The 19,213-nt window shown below is 43.6% G+C and overlaps 1 protein-coding gene across 1 annotated transcript in view; it reads left to right on the plus strand.

Moving 5' to 3' along the window:
- KIAA2012 (KIAA2012 ortholog) overlaps nucleotides 1–19,213 on the plus strand; it is a 758,941-nt gene that overhangs the window by 423,883 nt on the left and 315,845 nt on the right. The window contains exon 13 of the mRNA XM_078680227.1: nucleotides 15,164–15,318. Coding sequence (XP_078536353.1) covers nucleotides 15,164–15,318 — 155 coding nt within the window. The remainder of the gene's footprint in view (nucleotides 1–15,163; nucleotides 15,319–19,213) is intronic.

Consider the following 19,213-nt stretch of genomic DNA (forward strand, 5'->3'; position numbering starts at 1 on the left):
ACCTGATTCTGAAGGGATAGAGAGGGGATATACAATCCTTCTTGAACGTAATGTAGATCTGACCTAACCTGGGACTGTTGTTGGGATAACACATCTTGTGCAGCAGGTTCTTGCTGGGCTCTCTTAACTTGTAGAAGAAAGTCTTTTTCAGTAGTAAGGACACCTATTATTCTTTGAGGAGCGATAATACAGGGAGGTGTATCGTCCGATGTTAGTGGTTCAAACCCCAAACGGGATAAAGCATCTGCTTTACCGTTTTGTCTGCCCGCCCTGAAATGTATACAGAAATCATATTCGTTAAAAAACTGCGTCCATCTCAATTGACGCATTGACAATGCTCTAGCAGATTTGAGATATTGCAGATTACGATGGTCTGTCAATACAGTAACCGTATGATTTGTGCCTAGAAGATATTGTCTCCATTCCTCCAGCACCTTCTTAATTGCCAGGAGTTCCCTTTCCCCAACCGTATAATTCACTTCGGCAGGGGTCAATTTATGAGAATAGTAGGCTACCGGATGGAGTTCTCCAGTGTTAGAATCGGCTTGTGAGAGAACACCACCCACCGCTACTTGTGAGGCATCCACTTCCACCACATACGGACTAGAAGGATCAGGGTGTTGTAAAATAGGGGCCTTCGTAAATGCGTCTTTCAAAGTGGAAAACGCCCTGTCTGCTTCCACTGACCAATGAAAGGGAACCCCCTTTTTTAACAAGTGTGTAATGGGAGCTACAAGGTCCGAGAACTGGTGTATAAACCGCCTATAGAAATTCGAGAATCCAATGAATTGTTGGATTTCCTTTATGTTTTTAGGGGGAGGCCAATCCAAAACTGCACGAACTTTCTGCGGATCCATACTCGGCCCGCTAGCTCCTCGGACGCCTTCGCCGTGACCCGGAACGAATTCAGGAAACTGCTAGCTAACGCGAAGCACTTCCTGATTCTTCGGGCGGGTTACATTCCGTTTGCCTTACTTCTGCGCATGCGCGAACACTGCGCATGTGCTCCAAACCCTGTACCAGCACTTGCCAACCATTGCCAACCACGGTCTCATTACAATATAATGAAACCACTCAACGTAATATGTTTTACTGGTGTATCACTGTTCTCCTCGCACGCGGCGGGCATGACAGAACACCCCTCCCACAGTGCCCCCCACAGGTTTCGGTTTATGGGGGAATCGTCTGTGAAAAGCTCGCAATAAACGAGGAGCATGTACTTGACCAGCCGGTTCCCAAGATCTTTCCTCAATGCCATAGCCCTTCCAGTGAATAAGATATTGGAGTCGACCTCGTACTCTCCTGGAATCTATAATAGCGCCCACCTCGTATTCCTCATCTTCACCTACCAATGTAGGAAGCGGGACTGTTGGAAGGCGAGTATTCGGTGCAACCGGCTTTAACAAGGAAACGTGGAATACAGAGTGTATCTTCATAGATGGTGGTAGTGTCAGCTTCATGGCCACGGGATTAATGACTTTGAGGATAGAAAAAGGACCAATGTATTTAGGCTGGAATTTACAAGCCCCTTTGAGAGCAAGATATCTGGTGGATAGCCATACTTTATCATCCTTTTGATAAGTAGGTCCTGTATGTCTATGTGTGTCTGCTGCCTTCTTGTAATCAGATTTAGCTTTATCCAAGTTGTCATGGATGGCGGAATGTACAATCTGCAGATGTGCTACTAAATCTTGTACAGCTGGTATAGCACAAGGTCTCAAAGGAGAAAAGGGTAAGATTTTAGGATGAAACCCATAGGTGGCATAAAAGGGAGTGAATAGGGTTGAAAAATGATGACTATTATTGTATGACAATTCAGCCAACCAAATCAATTCATCCCATTCCTTTTGTTCCTGCAGCAACTGACATCTCAAAAATTGTTCAAGACTTTGGTTCACCCTCTCAGTTTGGCCGTCTGTCTGAGGGTGATGGCTCGAGGAGAGGTGGACGTCAATTCTCAGAGTTTTACATAACTGTTTCCAAAAATTGGATATGAATTGAGAGCCTCTATCCGTGACTAGGACAGTGGGAAGGCCATGAAGTCTAACTATGTTTTGGAGGAAGGCCTCTGCCAAAATGAATGAAGTAGGTAAACCTTGTAATGGGATGAAATGAGCTAATTTGGTGAACATGTCCACAACTACTAGGAGAGTGTTATTCCCCTTATGTGTACGTGGTAACTCAACAATGAAATCCATTGATACAGACTGCCAGGGGGCCAAAGGAGTGGGAAGAGGAAGTAAGAGGCCTACATATCCTTCATGTGATGACTTCCCCTGGGCACATACATGACATGTCTGAACGAACTGTCGTACATCTTTTGCTATAAGAGGCCACCAACAATATCTTCTGATTAATTCTAGGGTTCGTTTGTACCCTGGATGACCTGCAACACTATGGGAATGACACCATTCCATCACCTGATGCTGAAGGGATAGAGAGGGGATATACAATCCTTCTTGAACGTAATGTAGATCTGACCTAACCTGGGACTGTTGTTGGGATAACACATCTTGTGCAGCAGGTTCTTGCTGGGCTCTCTTAACTTGTAGAAGAAAGTCTTTTTCAGTAGTAAGGACACCTATTATTCTTTGAGGAGCGATAATACAGGGAGGTGTATCGTCCGATGTTAGTGGTTCAAACCCCAAACGGGATAAAGCATCTGCTTTACCGTTTTGTCTGCCCGCCCTGAAATGTATACAGAAATCATATTCGTTAAAAAACTGCGTCCATCTCAATTGACGCATTGACAATGCTCTAGCAGATTTGAGATATTGCAGATTACGATGGTCTGTCAATACAGTAACCATATGATTTGTGCCTAGAAGATATTGTCTCCATTCCTCCAGCACCTTCTTAATTGCCAGGAGTTCCCTTTCCCCAACCGTATAATTCACTTCGGCAGGGGTCAATTTATGAGAATAGTATGCTACCGGATGGAGTGCTCCAGTGTTAGAATCGGCTTGTGAGAGAACACCACCCACCGCTACTTGTGAGGCATCCACTTCCACCACATACGGACTAGAAGGATCAGGGTGTTGTAAAATAGGGGCCTTCGTAAATGCGTCTTTCAAAGTGGAAAATGCCCTGTCTGCTTCCACTGACCAATGAAAGGGAACCCCCTTTTTTAACAAGTGTGTAATGGGAGCTACAAGGTCCGAGAACTGGTGTATAAACCGCCTATAGAAATTCGAGAATCCAATGAATTGTTGGATTTCCTTTATGTTTTTAGGGGGAGGCCAATCCAAAACTGCACGAACTTTCTGCGGATCCATACTCAGACCTGTTGCTGACACAATAAACCCCAAAAAAGTGACTTGGTGACGATGAAAGAAGCATTTATCTAATTTACAAAACAGAAAATTGTCTTGTAAGCTGCGTAGAACCTCCTGTACATGGCCTATATGTTCTTCGAGGGTTTTAGAATAAATTAACAAGTCATCAATGTATGCAATGACAGATTTGTCAAGATACTCCTTCAACACTTCATTGATGAAATATTGAAATGCTAAAGGAGCATTACACAGCCCAAAGGGCATTACCATGTACTCATACAGGCCAAACTTAGTGCAGAACGCTGTCTTCCACTCATCTCCTTCTTTGACACGGACAAGGTGGTAGGCTCCACGCAGATCTAATTTTGTAAACCACTTTGCATCCTTTATTTGATCTAAAAGAGAGGAGATGAGTGGTAAGGGGTACTTGTTTTTTATTGTGATAGCGTTCAGGGATCGATAATCGATGCAGCAGCGTAGGCCACCTTCCCATTTAGGGATGAAAAAGAGCGCTGAAGAGGCAGCGGACATGGATGACCGGATATAACCAAGGTCTAACATGGTATCAAGATATTCCCTTAAATACAAATTCTCTTTTACTGTAAGTGAATACACCCTACTAGTGGGTATACGTGCCCCAGACTGCAAATCGATATGACAGTCCTATACTCTGTGAGGGGGTAGACAGGTTGCTTGTTCCTTATCAAAGACATACTTAAATTCTTGGTACACAAGGGGCAAGGAACTGTCAGGCTGTTCCAAAGAATTTAATTCATCTGGGACAACCAAAGCAACCGCAGTGGTTAGGGGTATGGGTGTTGCATTGTTCTGGGTAGATGAAGCCAAAATGTCCACACTCCCCGAGTTTTTGTGTCTTTCGCACCCAATTCCAAAAGTAAGCCTGGAGGTTTGCCAATCTATCTGGGGATTATGAAGACGCAACCAAGGAAGTCCCAATACCACTGGAAATTGGGGTGAATCAATCAAGTCAAAAACAAGAGTTTCCCAATGTGTGGACTCCAATGAAATCTCCAAAGGGATACTAGAATGTGTAATTGGTCCATTTTTCAATGGACTTCCATCTATGGTGTATACTTCTTCTGTAATCTCTTTCTGCACCTTAGGGATGTCATGGGTCTTTGCCCATTGATAATCCATAAAATTGCCAGAGGCCCCAGAATCAATCATGATGGGTTGTGTGATGGTAATGGAAAGCCATGACAATGTAGAAGGGATAAAGAAATGTCCGGTATTTGTCATTATGGATGAGACCATGTGAACCATAGGACCCGACTGTAAGGTCTCTGTTACCTTCAGGTCTGTTAGTTTTCCGCTTTGCGAAACTGTTTAGGTTTGACGGGACATTCTCTCAAGAAATGTCCTGCCTTGCCACAATAGAGACACAACCGGTTTTCTCTGCGTCTTTGTTTTTCAGTCTCACTTAACGGCCCTCTAACACTGCCTATTTGCATAGGTTCAGGCTCTTCTGCTTTTGCTTCAGCCTCCACTTTCCGTTCTTTGATATTGATCCTAGGGTACTCGTAACGTCCTTTGTCTCTACGCCTTTCGCCTAATCTGTGATCTAATTTCACCACCAGATCAATTAATTCTGGACATGTAGCAGGGGGATCCACCACATGAGCTAATGCATCTTTAAGTTCATCTCTTAGGCCTTTATAAAAAAGGGCACTACGCTTCTCCATGGGCCAGTCGGCTTCTACAACTAATCTATTAAAAGTAGAGCTGTAGGTGATTAAATCTTTTGAACCTTGTTTTAAGTTGAGCAACTCAGTATCCGCAGCGTGTGTAAATGAATGTTTGTCAAACATTTTTCGTAATTCCCTACGAAAAGCATCGTAATCAAGTAACAAAGGATCATCCTTCTCTATTAACGGAATTGTCCAGTTTGCTGCTGAACCACCCAAATAAGATAACACAAAAGCCACCTTAGCCTGATCATTTGGGAAACATGGGGCTTTACATAGGAAGTGCAACTGACATTGTGTTAGAAAGGCTGCACATTTGGAGGGATCTCCATGAAACCTCTCAGGGGGAGCCAGAGGGATGTTGTGAGGTGTAACTACTTGTACTACAGGGTTTTGATTACTAGCCCCTGCTCCGTCTCCTCTACTGAGACTCAATGTTTCAAGTCTATCAGCAATGGCTTAGGTTTTACGCTGGAGATTCCCAACCATACTGGCTATGTCCTGCAGGGTGAGATCCATGACACTTGGGAGACAATTCGATAAAGGCTTCGCGTTCTGTCATGCACGCACCTTTGTCTCGGAAGCGTCCTGGATCCACGCTTCTAGGCACCCTGATTCCCCCTATCACCTCTCGGAATCCAGAAATACACACTGAACCCCAAGTGGTAACTCAGGGGAACACAGGGGAACAAAACAAGGGTAGAAAGGGAAAGAAACACCACTCCACAATCTTCTTAGATTCGGAACAGGTTTTATCTTCAGTGACAGGATCTGCATAGGAAGATAAGGCAGAAAGAATGAGAACTAACCCCCCCCCCTTGTTTATGTAAGTCTCAAGGTATGAGAGGTAAAGTAAAGCAATGTTACGTTCCAGAGAGTGGAGGGAAAAACAGGACTAAAAGAAGGTACTTAATCCTGGAGTTCAACAGCAGTCTGCTTATGTGTTTTCTAGCACACAAAGAATCTGAAGACAAAAAGTGATATGAGAACACTATCTTCTCCACCAAGAAATGAAGGGACCTTCTATCTATGACACTCACCACAGGCTATATGTCGAATGCTGTATAACTATACACGAAGACTCACAGGTTCGAAAATCGAAGACTGTAGCACAATGCACAATAAACACAACCTCACTGAGATTGATAGTACCAAACAAATGTATACCACTCCGTAAAGGTAATACGAAACCGTGGTAAAGTATTCATGCGAGACACAGCCCTGTGCCTACTCAAAACCGCAAATAGAACAACGCGGTCTAAATCAAAATGAGAAATAACACATGAAATGCAAAGTAACAGCCGCTTCTCGGAACTGCCAATATGAAAGTACGAACCACACGAACACAGGACAAGAAGAACGACAATCCAAACGGCCCGCTAGCTCATCGGACGCCTTCACCGTGACCCGGAACGAATTCAGGAAACTGCTAGCTAACGCGAAGCACTTCCTGATTCTTCGGGGCGGGTTAAATTCCGTTTGCCTTACTTCTGCGCATGCGCGAACACTGCGCATGTGCTCCAAACCTTGTACCTGCACTTGCCAACCATAGCCAACCACGGTCTCATTACAATATAATGAAACCACTCAACGTAATATGTTTTACTGGTGTATCACTGTTCTCGCACGCGGCAGGCATGACACCTGCTCTCGCTTCAATGAAGCAAAGCTGATTGCTTTTCCACATGGGGAGAAGCATGTTAGCTGCTCCTCATGTGAAAAAGTAATGCTGGCTCCTGCCGGATGCGGGGAGCCGGCGGGACCATGGGGGGATTGGGGACCCCCCCACGGCCCCCATAGGAGAGGGCCAGCCCCGGGGGATAGGGTCCCCGGGGCTATTAGTGGCTCGGGAGGGGGGCCACGTGGCCTCATTGTACCACTCTGAAAAGTAAATACTGAGCTCACTGGCGTATACTGGAGGTACCTGCTGGGCTAGTTTGCCCCCAGGGGGCCTCAGGATTGAAGAGGAATTAATTCCCCATTTTAAAACGTGCCAGAGGGCGTGTTTGCACAAATGTCACCTCAGGCCCCGCCCCTTCCTTTACCATTGTGCAAACATGCCCTGTGGTGCATTTTAAGTTGAGGAATTAATTCCTCTTCAATCTTGAGGGTCCCTGGGGGCCAACTAGCCCACCAGGTACCTCTAGTATGCTCCTCGGAGCTGTGTTGCAGTGAGGTGTTCTGAGGCCATGCCCCTTTTTACACCTCTCTGCAACGCAGCTCTGTGGCGCTTACTGGAGGTAGCTGGTGAGCTAGTTGCACCCCAGGAGTTAATCCCCCAACTTAAAAAGCGTCACGGGGCGCGTTTGCACAGCGGTAAAGGGAGGGGGCGGGGCCTGAGTTCACATGTGTGCAAACACGCCCTGTGGCACGTTTAAGTTGGGAAATTAATTCCTTGTCAATCCTGAGGGTCCCTGGCGGCCAACTAGCCCACCAGGTACCTCCAGTAAGCGCCATGGAGATGCGTTGCAGAGTGTTGTAAAAAGGGGCGTGGCCTCTGAACACCGCTCTGCAACGCAGCTCTGTGGCGCTTACTTGAGGTACCTAGTGGGCTAATTAGACCATAGGGACCTTAAGGATTGAAGGGAACTTAATCTCTCAACTTAGACCGGTGACAGGCGCGTTTACACAGTGGTGATGTGTGCAAACACTCCCTGTGGCGCGTTTTAAGTTGGGGAAAAAATTCCACTTCAAACCTAAGGAACCATGGGGGCCAAGTAGCCCACCGGGTGCTTCCAGGGAGCGCCACTGCACTGAGTTGCAGAGAGGTGGTGCAGGCCATGCCCCTTTTTACATCTCTCTGCTATGCAGCTCTGTGGCGCTTACTGGATGTACTACGAATTCCGATTTACTCACCTGTTATCAGGAGAGACCTCAGTGCTGCATCTTTGAGCCCAGTACTAATCCTGAAAAGTAATTCTAACCAAGTAACTTGAATTTCCTTCATTAGGCTAACATTCACTGGTTTCTCTTGGAAATTCTTCAAAGTGTGGAGTTTTGGAACTTTAAAATATTACCCTAAAATCATCCGAACAACGAATTCCGATTTACTCACCTGTTATCAGGAGAGAACCCAGTGCTCCATCTTTTAGCCCAGCACTGACCCCGAAAAGTAATTCTAACCGTACTTACCAGTAAGTTGTATTTCCTTCAATAGGAATCCATTGCCTGTTTTTCACCAGAAAAGTTTCGAAGTGTCTATTTTCACAAACTAAAATATTCCTTAAAAATCGCCTGTATGACTTTAACGCATTTTTTCAACTGTTTACAGGAGATGCACCAGTGCTGGATCTAGGATCCACCCCTGAGGAAGAAAAAGTAACTATAACACTACTTACCTGCTAAGTGAATTTTCTCCCATAGGATAACATTGGTGATTCTATGTGAAAAAATTATCAACTTTTAAAATACAATAATATTCCTTAAATATCACTACTGTAACCAAAACGCTTTTACTCAACTGTTTACAGGAGATGTCCAAGTCTGAATCTAGGATCCAGTCCTGTGGTTAGAAAAGTGATCCATGGCTCAAAGCCGTAGAGGCGCTCAACGGGAATCTCACCCTAGCTGACTCTGTCAAATCACTAGGCGTCACACTCACCCGAAACTAAACATGACTAGACACATCAAGAATTCGGCTAAGAGCGCCAGAATGGTCCCCGGAATCAAGAAATTTGACCACATCTCTCCTGCACTCAGTGAACTTAAGTGGCTCCCAGTTGAAATGAGGATCAGCTTCAGAGTAGCGTGCCTCACTCATTAAGCCCTACATACCGGCAAACCCGAAAACCTGGTTGCCAAACTCAAAAAAGCCGGTCAGGCCAGGAACCTCAGAAGCTCAAACTCCCTCCTTCTCATCCAGCCAAAAACTGCAACTCGTTCCTTCGCCGGAAGCGCCCCCAAAATCTGGAACTCCATTCCCCCCCACATCAGAACCATTCCCTCTTTTGTAAAATTCAAAAGTCAACTCAAAATCCTGTTCCTCAATCGTGCCCCAGGGAGTCGATAGGAGCACTCAGAGTGGGGTAACAGACTCTTAATTACCGCTCCATCATCATGTCAGCGAAACAGATGTTCCCTCGACTACGAAGCTGACCCCGCAACATCGCCATGCATTATTTTTATCTATTTCTCTTGTCTAGTTTGTTATCTGTGCAATGTTTACTCTGTAAAGCGCTCTGATACCCTTGGGTCAGGCTAGCGCTATATAAAACTACTAAAATAAATAAATGAAAATAAACTAGAAATTCACATTGATCTCAATGTTGCATTGTGTTTGAAATTGTGTTGCCCATTGCAACAACTGTAACTACTGTACTTAAAAGTCTTTTGCCTATTTGCAAAGTATTTAAACTAAAGTAATTCATTCTGAGAAAGTATATTTTGTAATGTAATGTATAATGTAATTATAATGTAATTTAAAAAATAAAACATCTAAAAATAAATAGTTTAAAAAAATGTAGGAAATCAGTATTAAAAAATAAATACAACAATTAATACATTTAAAAATTGTCATTGAAAAAACCTTTGATATTCACTGAAAAAACATAGGTTTCAGGCATGTTATAGTTAGGAATTAGCATTTAAAAAACCTTTGAAATTCACAGAAAAAAACATAGGTTTCAGACATGTTATAGTTAGGAATTAGCATTTAAAAAACCTTAGAAATTCACTGAAAAAACCTTAGGTTTCAGTAGTGTTATATTTAGCTAGACTTTTCACTCATACAAAACCATTGAAATTCCTCCGTTATAGTTGGTTGTACTAACTATAACTTGCGCGCCCGCAATCCACTGCTGATGATGTCACATATTACATCATTCATGACATGGTCAGTGACATCACTGATGATATCTCAAATGACATCACTGATGACATCACTGATGACATCATCCACGTGACAATGATACACCTCATCATTCACTAGTATAACCTTTTATCACTCACTGTAAAATACAGAGTACCATATTTGAATCCATTGACACAGCAATACAAGTATCTAAAAATCCACTCAGTGATTCCTAGATCTACTCACACATCTAATGAATTACCTATAGATTCACTCATACATGTTGTCAATGATCAATAGAACACTATCAAATATACTTATACACTTATATTGACATTACACACCAGCACACATCCTATTCACTTATGCAGTCATCCTACTCACTTATGCAAACAATGGATCATACTTACATTTACTCAGCTACACACTTATACAAACACCACTTCATTTATTCATATAGATAGTAACTCATTATTAGTGTGTTATAAAATCACTATTACAAGTATACAGTTATTCATACAGTCACTCATACAATCACTGACTCTTATGTATACTTATTTATATACAACAACTGTCACATAGACTGCCTTTTATTTTTCTATTTTGTTGGACATGTACCATTCAGACATATATTTGCTCATCACCACACCCATAAAGATATTCACTCACCCAAACAACTGTTATAATATGTAGTCTTAACCTCATATATCTACTAAATCAACTATTCACACATCTTTAGGCAGTCACACACCCCCCACCGAACCACACACATACTCACTCTCCCATACAAATACTAAGTTAACTAATCAATAACTAATATAGACTTTCACATAGTTAGTAACCAACTGGTGCAGCAGTTTACACAACAACTGACAAAGTGATACAGATATTCACACAGTTTAGTCACTATCCAATATATATAGTGAGACACTATAAATTAGTCAAGTAAACAGTCAATCACACTGCTACTAAATCCTCCATCCAGATATTTATATAGCCACTCATTCTTCAATGCAGATTGCTATATATATATTATATATTTAAATAACCAACCAAACCACATTCACTGGATGATGTAATGAGTGATGTCATCAGTGATGTCATTTGAGATGTCAACAGTGATGTCATCAGTGATGTCACTGACCATGTCATGAATGATGTAATAAGTGACATCATCAGCAGTGGATTGCGGGCGGCGAGTTATAGTTAGTACAACTAACTATTACGGAGAAATTTCAATGGTTTTGTACGAGTGAAATGTCTAGCTAACTATAACATCCCTAAAACTTAAGGTTTTTTCAGTAAATTTCTAAGGTGTTTTAAATGCTAATTCCCAACTATAACACCCCTGAAACCTATGGTTTTTTCAGTGAATTTCAAAGGTCTGTCTAAATGCTAATTCCTAACTATAACATGTCTGAAACCTATGGTTTTTTCAGTGAATATATATATATATATATATATATATATATATATATATATATATATATACTAGCAGCCTGTCCCGACTTTGTCCAGGTGCAACAGGCTTCCCCGACCCCCGCCCGCCCCGACATTGTGCAGCAGCCCGGGCTCCCGCCCGTCCCGTCCCCCGCCCGGCCCATCCCCCGCCTGCCCCGACCCCCGCCTGCCCTGACATGGGTCCCCTTACCTGAGCCGCCGCTCCTCCCGCCTGTCCGCTGCTCGCACCGCCGCTGGCCTGTCAGCTGCTCCTCACGTCACCGCTCCTACCCGCGCCATGTCCGCCGCTCCCTTACCTCAGGCGCTGCTCCTTCAGCCTGTCCGCTGCTCGCACCGCTGCTGGCCTGTCCGCTGCTCCTCACGTCACCGCTCCCTCACCCGCGCCATGTCTGCCGCTCCTCGTCGCGCTCCTGGACGCCGCTCCTCCCCGCGCTCCTAACGTGAGCACGCACGTCGCGGCCGGCCCTACTTCGGAGGGACTACTTTTTTTTTACTGTAAGTTTTTTAAATCACATTTTTTTTAAAATGTATATAGCCTATAACCATCTACACATCCTGACGATTCCAACGGTGTATCGGGTGTGTGGATTGGTGCTGTGGTTCCCGAGTTTACCCGCCTCAAAGGCTGAAAGTTCTTCCTTTATTATAGTAGTATATATATATATATATATATATATATATTCACTGAAAAAACCATAGGTTATAGACCATATATAGTTAGGAGTTAGCATTTAAAAAACCTTATTTTACTCACACAAAACCATTGAAATTCCATATATAGTTAGTTGCACTAACTATATATCGCGCACCCGCAATCCACTGCTGATCATGTCACATATTACATCATTCATGACATGGTCAGTGACATCACTGATGACATCATCTAGTGTCTGTGTGTTTTTGTAAAGTTTAAATATGTTTTACATATTGAAGAATGAGTGGATGTATGGAAGACTGAGTGTGTGTGTGGCTGGCTGGGAGGTGTGTGACTGTGCATATCAATGTGTACTTGTATCAGTGATTGTATAAGAGAGTAAGTATGTGTTAGTTTATGTGTGAAAAGTATGGTGTTCTGTGTTTAACTGTATAGATGAGGAAATCGAAGTGTGATTGATTCTTCACAGGACTGACTAGGTGTATGAGTGCATATGATAGTGTTGTAATAATGAGTGACTGTATTTATGAGTGATTGTATGGGTGAATGAGTGAATGTGTGTGTAGACGTAGGAATCAGTGAGTGCGTATGTAGTAACTGGTATTGGTGTGTCATGATGTCATCAGTGATGTCATTTGAGATGTCATCAGTGATGTCATCAGTGATGTCATTTGAGATGTCATCAGTGATGTCATCAGTGATGTCACTGACCATGTCATGAATGATGTAATATGTGACATGATCAGCAGTGGATTGCGGGTGCGCGATATATAGTTAGTGCAACTAACTATATATGGAATTTCAATGGTTTTGTGTGAGTAAAATAAGGTTTTTTAAATGCTAATTCCTAACTATATATGGTCTATAACCTATGGTTTTTTCAGTGAATTTTCAAGGTTTTGTAAATGCTAATTCCTAACTATATATGGTCTATAACCTATGGTTTTTTCAGTGAATTTCATAGGTTTTTTAATAGCAAATCTTTATAAAAATAATACATTTTAAATCTAATTTTATATTTTATAATTTTTTTATTTTTTTTTAATATTATTTTTAGTGCGCTCCCGGGGCGCGGACAGGTGAACGCACGGGTAAGCGCAATCTGGCGGCGCGCCCCGAGGCGCGTACTAATGCGCGTCCCGGAAGCGCTATTGTCGAGAACGAAAACAACATCGTGACGTATCGCGTAGCCGCCACGCCTTGCGTCATAAGACACGTATCGCGTAGCCGCGAGATGCGTCTTATGACGCACCGCGTAAGCGCACCCGGAAGCGCATACGATCGCGCAACGTAAGCGCCCCGATGCGCTTACGATACACGCCCGGGACGCGCCCCGGGCGCGTAGCGTAAGCGCGTCAAACCATGTGACTTTAAAATAACACTTTTCATTGGTTCAGAACTTTTTTTTTTCCAAATTGTGTGAAACCCACCCATTTCTCTCACTATTGCTTTGTACTTGGAGAGAGCAAGAGCTGTTGTGTCTACTCTATCTCCTACTTTTCTGATCTCCAGCAATGGCTGCAAGAGAGTCATCCAGCAGTGATTCAGAGGGATTTTTGGATGAGGACCCTCCTCAGCAAAAGAAAAAAACCCATTTCATTTGGAAATTTTACGACATCCCAGAAGGACAGAAAAAAGTGAACGCTCCCAAAGTAACATGCAAAATATGTGGGAGTAGTTTATCCAGAGGCAATCCTCTGAAAAAATATAGTTTTGGCAATGCCAATTTGATCCGGCATGTCAAAAGAAGACACCCTAACAACTTTGCCAGGGAGAGTGTCAGAGAGCTGGCACGGAATGTACCAACAGATGGCGGCAGCACCTCCACTGGTGGAGCAACACCTTCGGGACCACCCCGTGGAAGAATGATCCCTAACATTCAGCCGGTGTTTGCGGGCATCAAATTTTTGTGCGCAGAGTGTGACGAACTGCTCTGCTATGGGGAGCAGAGTGTTGAACTGATTGCCCTAAAGAAACAGCAACACCGCTGCTCTTCCAGTCCCTAAATTTTCAATTTTTTTTGCTCCTGTTGAGCAGTTTTGGAATCCTTGTTTTTGTTTTTCCCTTGAAAAAAATACAAAAAAAATATAAAATTGTTTTAAAAAGTCTAAAAAAATATAAAACAAAAAAAACAAAAAAAAAATATATATAAAACAACAAAATGAAAAAAAAAGTTCTTTTCAGAACTACCTCCAATTTTTAAAAAGAAGCTTTATTTTTTTTAAAGTCTGTCATTTTTAATCTCCATGGTACGCTCCCCCGTACGCTCCCCGGTGCGCGTACCGGGCGCTCACCCCCGCGAAAATCGATTTTTTTTTTATTTATTTTTTTCACCCGCGGGAGCCTTTTATGGCCCCCACATGAAACCTAGGGGGTCAGGGGGTGTGTACCCTGCTCCCTCTTGCTCATTTCCCCCTTTGATTTTTGCCACCTCTTGTGTCTCAATCCTACCGAGACACAAGATGGCGGCCGCTGCGGACTGTTTCGAATGTTTATAGACACCCGAGAACCAATCAGCTTGCCGTGCGCAGATCGCGTGGCGCGCCTGGAGCGCTCCCCTGTACGCGTACGTGGGAGCGCTCCAGGCGCGGCTCTAGATATATATCTTTTTTTGAACGTTAATTTCTCAAAATCCACTGGAGCACATATATTGAGACCTACAAAAGGCACATCGGGCTACCAGTCCCTACAAATTTGCCAAGTTTCGTGCAAATCCATTCAGCCGTTCGGGCTAAAAATGAGGCTAACCGCCCTATGGAAAACTCAATGTTAAAAACACGTTTTGGGACCCCCCTTTTTTCTCGGCCCCCCCTGGACCAACTCCCCCCAAATTTCCAGTGGCTGCTCAGAAACAAAATGTTCCATTTTGCTGAAAATTTCAGCCAATTCCGTCCACAAACGCCAAAGTTATTAGACATAGAATTTTCAAAAATCCCATAGGGAAAAAATCCTAACTATATATACCTACTGGCGACCGCCAGTAGGTAATATATATATATATATATATATATATATATATAAATCCAAAGCGATCCTTTCAAGCCTGAGAGCGCTCAGCAGTGTGTGGTGGAGTGTTTGTGTGATTAAAGCTTCATAAAAAGTATCCAGTTGTGCCGCCCTCTTTGTTCTAAATATATATATATATATATATATATATATATATATATATATATATATATATATATATATATACACCATTTGCATTGTAAGGCATTTTAGCTATGCCCATCGATGCTTTTACACAGCTGAGATGTAGCCTCTATCTTCTCATTTGTAGATTTCATTGACCCGGACCAGGCTTCCACTTCGAGTTCAAGAAAAGGTCGAATTCGTTACACTAGCAGTGGGAGAGAGGAAAGTGGAAGTCATGAAGCCAAGACCAATATAAGATACATTCCGGTGGACCGAGCTCATATTTTCAAAGACGAAAAGGTATTCCAACCAAATATTGTCTCAAAAATATTGTCAGACTATAATATTGTGGTAAAAAAAGGTCAAAATATCATGAATATCATGAATACAAAAATATCATGGACCAAAATATCAAAGGTATTGTTATTTTGTTTACAGTTTTACAGCAAGATTGAAGATTACATTTGTTTTTGTATTATGTTTCTATTTAATATTTATGTTTCATGAAATGTATTTGTAATTATTTTATTTTAAAATATTAGGGTAATATTTAGTATATTTTTTGGTTGATAGGTTTATTGGGGGATTAGGTGGGTAGTCTTTTTATTATAGGATAATGAATTGTAATTGATTAGAATGTTAATTGTTTAAAATTTAGAATATAGTATTAAAATAGGTAATCATTTAAAATTCAAGGTTGTAGGGTTTATTGGAGATTGAGCGGAAAGTGTTATTTTAGACATTTATATTAATTCTTGTTCTTCTTTAATATTTTAAATTTGTAATTTTTGGTATTGATATATATTTTTTACTCCTGTTATTATTTCACCATTACTTTTTCATTTTTGTGATTTGGGGATTATTGGGAGATTTAGGGGCCGATTACTGTGTGGCCCAGAAAGGCTCCGACCGTCAGTCGGAGTGTTTACGGGCTGCATCTTGGTTTAATTTCCAACCACCTCTTTACTAGTGGTCGGCGGAATTTGTGTAGTCGCACTACGCAAAGCTCCGTGAAACGGTAAAAAATCTCTGCGAGCACACAAATGTTCCGCAAACCCGTGAATTGCTTGTTCCGCCCGTTCGCGATGCTTTTTTCCTGTTCGCAAACGCTGTTTGCATGCTTGGGGGGAAATACCTTGTGAATATGCATTTTGAAAGTGCGAACAAGCAAAAAATCCTTCAAAGCAGCGGATCACGGAATTTTTGGGAATTCCATGTTCTCTGCGGAACGTGAAATGACCCAAATTCCGCGAGCGGAATGGAATTTACTGCCCAGGCCTACTCTTTAACAAGCTGGCAGTTGGAAATTAAACCTGTCGGTCATTACGGCTGGCTTCTGAAGGGCTCAAAGTGCCCGTTGGCCAGTTGGAAGTCGGCCCATAATCCCAAAGGGTGGCCTTTCCGCCCTTGGGATTACAATACTAGGTCACTGCAGGCTTCCTATGTCGGGCTTCCCACATGGAAAGCGAGTCGGAGAGCGAATATGGGGCTCTTAGAAGGGGCCCTACCCTCTTCTGTCTCCAGTTGTGAGGGCAGGGGGGCACCTATGGTGTCCCACTGTTCAACGTGAGGTGCCTGCCACACGGTGCAGGGATGAACACAGACTCCCATTCCTCTATGGGAGCTTCTGGGAGCTTCTGCTACGCCTGGTTTACGCCCGTAAAATGAGCTACCATAGAGGAATGGGAGTATGTGACCAAAAAGTGTCAGTCGTATTGTGATTAGGCGGTCACGACCGCCGACCTGAGGTGGTTTGGTCCCGTTTCCGCATCGGTGTTAGGCGGAGATAAGCCTGCCCGACATCATAATCACCCCCTTGGTGTGGAGTACTAAAGTTCAAGTATATATTAATTAATGTTAAGTGAGTCATGTTTTAGTTTATGTTTTCCATTGTTTACATTTAAATTGTTTATTTTTTAACTTATTGAAATATGTGATTATATTATGTATTTCTATAAAATTATTGAGTACATGTTTATTACAGGTTATGGGTTAGAATGCATTGGGGTAATGGATGGGAAACATTTTCTAAAAGAAATTGTTAAATTATAATTAATTAAAAGGTTGAATATATAACATTTCAAAATTGTAAACACATTTTTTAGGTTTTGAAAAAATGTAAAACAATTTTTCGTTATCATAAGATTATTTTTGGTTTGTATGTGTTAAATAAGAAGTCTAGGGATATTTTTTATTTAAAAAAATGTTTACGCAATAGTTTTTATATTTCTGATTTATTGGCAATTTCTTTTATAAGTTTTAGTTTTAGATTTTATTTGAAATGAAGGTATTTCAAATTTTTTAATCGATTTATCATCATAATTTGAAATGTGACCCCTCCAATATGTGCTTTTTCCCCAAGGTTTGTTGGATTAGAGTTAGAATAGTAAATCTAGTCCACCCTCTATGTCTGAACTTTCCCTCCATGTTTGTTTGCTGGGCTGGAGCTAAGATAGTAAAACTGACTCTCTCCCCTCTTCCCTTATATATGCACTTCCCCAGTGTTTGTTAAACTAAGAGTAAGAATCAATCAATCAATCAACACATTTATATAGTGCGCTACTTACCCGCTAGGGTCTCAAGGTGCTGGGAGGAGGGAGGGGTGCTGCTAATGCTCGAAGAGCTAGGTCTTGACTCTTGCTTCCTGAAGGAAAGATGGTCATGGGTCAGCCGTATGTGGGTGGGGAGGCAGTTCCATGTCTTGGCCGCCAGGTAGGAAAAAGATCTTCCTCCGGTGGTGGTTCTGCGAATCCGTGGGACGGTGGCGAGGGAGAGGCTGGCGGATCGGAGCTGGCGGGTGGGTGTGTAGAACGTGAGGCGGCTGTTGAGGTATTTGGGGCCCATGTCGTGGAGAGCCTTGTGTGCGTGGACGAGGAACCTGAACGTGATCCTCTTGCTGATGGGGAGCCAGTGCAGGTCTCTCAGGTGTGCAGAGATGTGGCTGTGACGGGGGATGTCCAGGATGAGTTGTGTAGAAGCGTTCTGTATGCGTTGGAGTCTTTTCGGTAGTTTGGCTGTGGTTGCAGCGTAGAGGGCGTTCCCGTAGTCCAGTCGGCTCGTGACGAGGGCCTGGGTGACCGTCTTTCTGGTTTCGGTGGGGATCCACCGGAAGATCTTTTGTAGCATGCCCAGGGTGTTGAAACATTTTGACGAGACGGTGTTGACTTGCTTGGTCATCGTGAGGGAGGAGTCCAGGATGAAACCCAGGTTGCGTGTGTGGTCCGTGGGAATGGGGGCGGTGCCCAGTGCAGGGGGCCACCAGGAGTCGTCCCAAGTGGAGGGGGATGGTCCGAGGATGAGGACTTCCGTCTTGTCCGAGTTCAGCTTCAGACGGCTGACCTTCATCCATTCCGCGGCGTCTTTCATTCCTTCCTGGAGGCTGGCTCTGGCGGTGGCAGGGTCGTTGGTGAGGGAGAGGATCAGCTGGGTGTCGTCAGCGTAGGAGATGATGTCTAGCTTGTGTTGGCGTGCGATGGCTGCGAGGGGGCTCATGTAGACGTTGAAGAGGGTGGGGCTGAGCGAGGAGCCTTGAGGAACGCCGCAGATGATCTTGGTGGCCGCTGAGCGAAAGGGTGGGAGGCGGACTCTCTGAGTTCTGTCGGAGAGGAAGGAGGTGATCCATTCCAGAGCTTTTCCTTGGATCCCGGCGTGCTGGAGGCGGGTTGTTAGAGTGCGGTGGCAGACTGTGTCGAATGCGGCCGATAGGTCGAGGAGGATGAGGGCAGCAGTTTCCCCATTGTCGAGCAGGGACCTGATGTCGTCGGTGGCTGCGATGAGGGCGGCCTCGGTGCTGTGGTTAGCTCAGAAGCCTTACTGCGATGGTTCGAGGGAGTCGTTTGTCTCGAGGAAGGCGGTCAGTTGTTTGTTGACCGTCTTCTCGATGACTTTAGCGGGGAAAGGGAGGAGCGAGATGGGGCGGAAGTTCTTGAGGTCCTTGGGGTCTGCGGTGGGTTTCTTCTTGATCTCTGCATGCTTCCAGCTCTCTGGGAAGGTCTCAGATGCGAAGGAGTTGTTAATGATGTTCTGGAGTTGGGGTGCCAAGATGGAGTCGGCTTTGTTAAAGATGTGGTGTGGACAGGGGTCGGTTGGGGAGCCGGAGTGGATGGTGTTCATCACGTGGGTGGTGTCTTCAGTGCTGATGGGGCTCAGGTGCAGAGGGTGATGGTGGGGGACGTTGGTTCGGTGGTTGCGTGCG

Source organism: Lissotriton helveticus, chromosome 3_1 (genome assembly GCF_964261635.1).
Source record: "Lissotriton helveticus chromosome 3_1, aLisHel1.1, whole genome shotgun sequence".
In the NCBI taxonomy this organism is placed as follows: domain Eukaryota; kingdom Metazoa; phylum Chordata; class Amphibia; order Caudata; family Salamandridae; genus Lissotriton; species Lissotriton helveticus.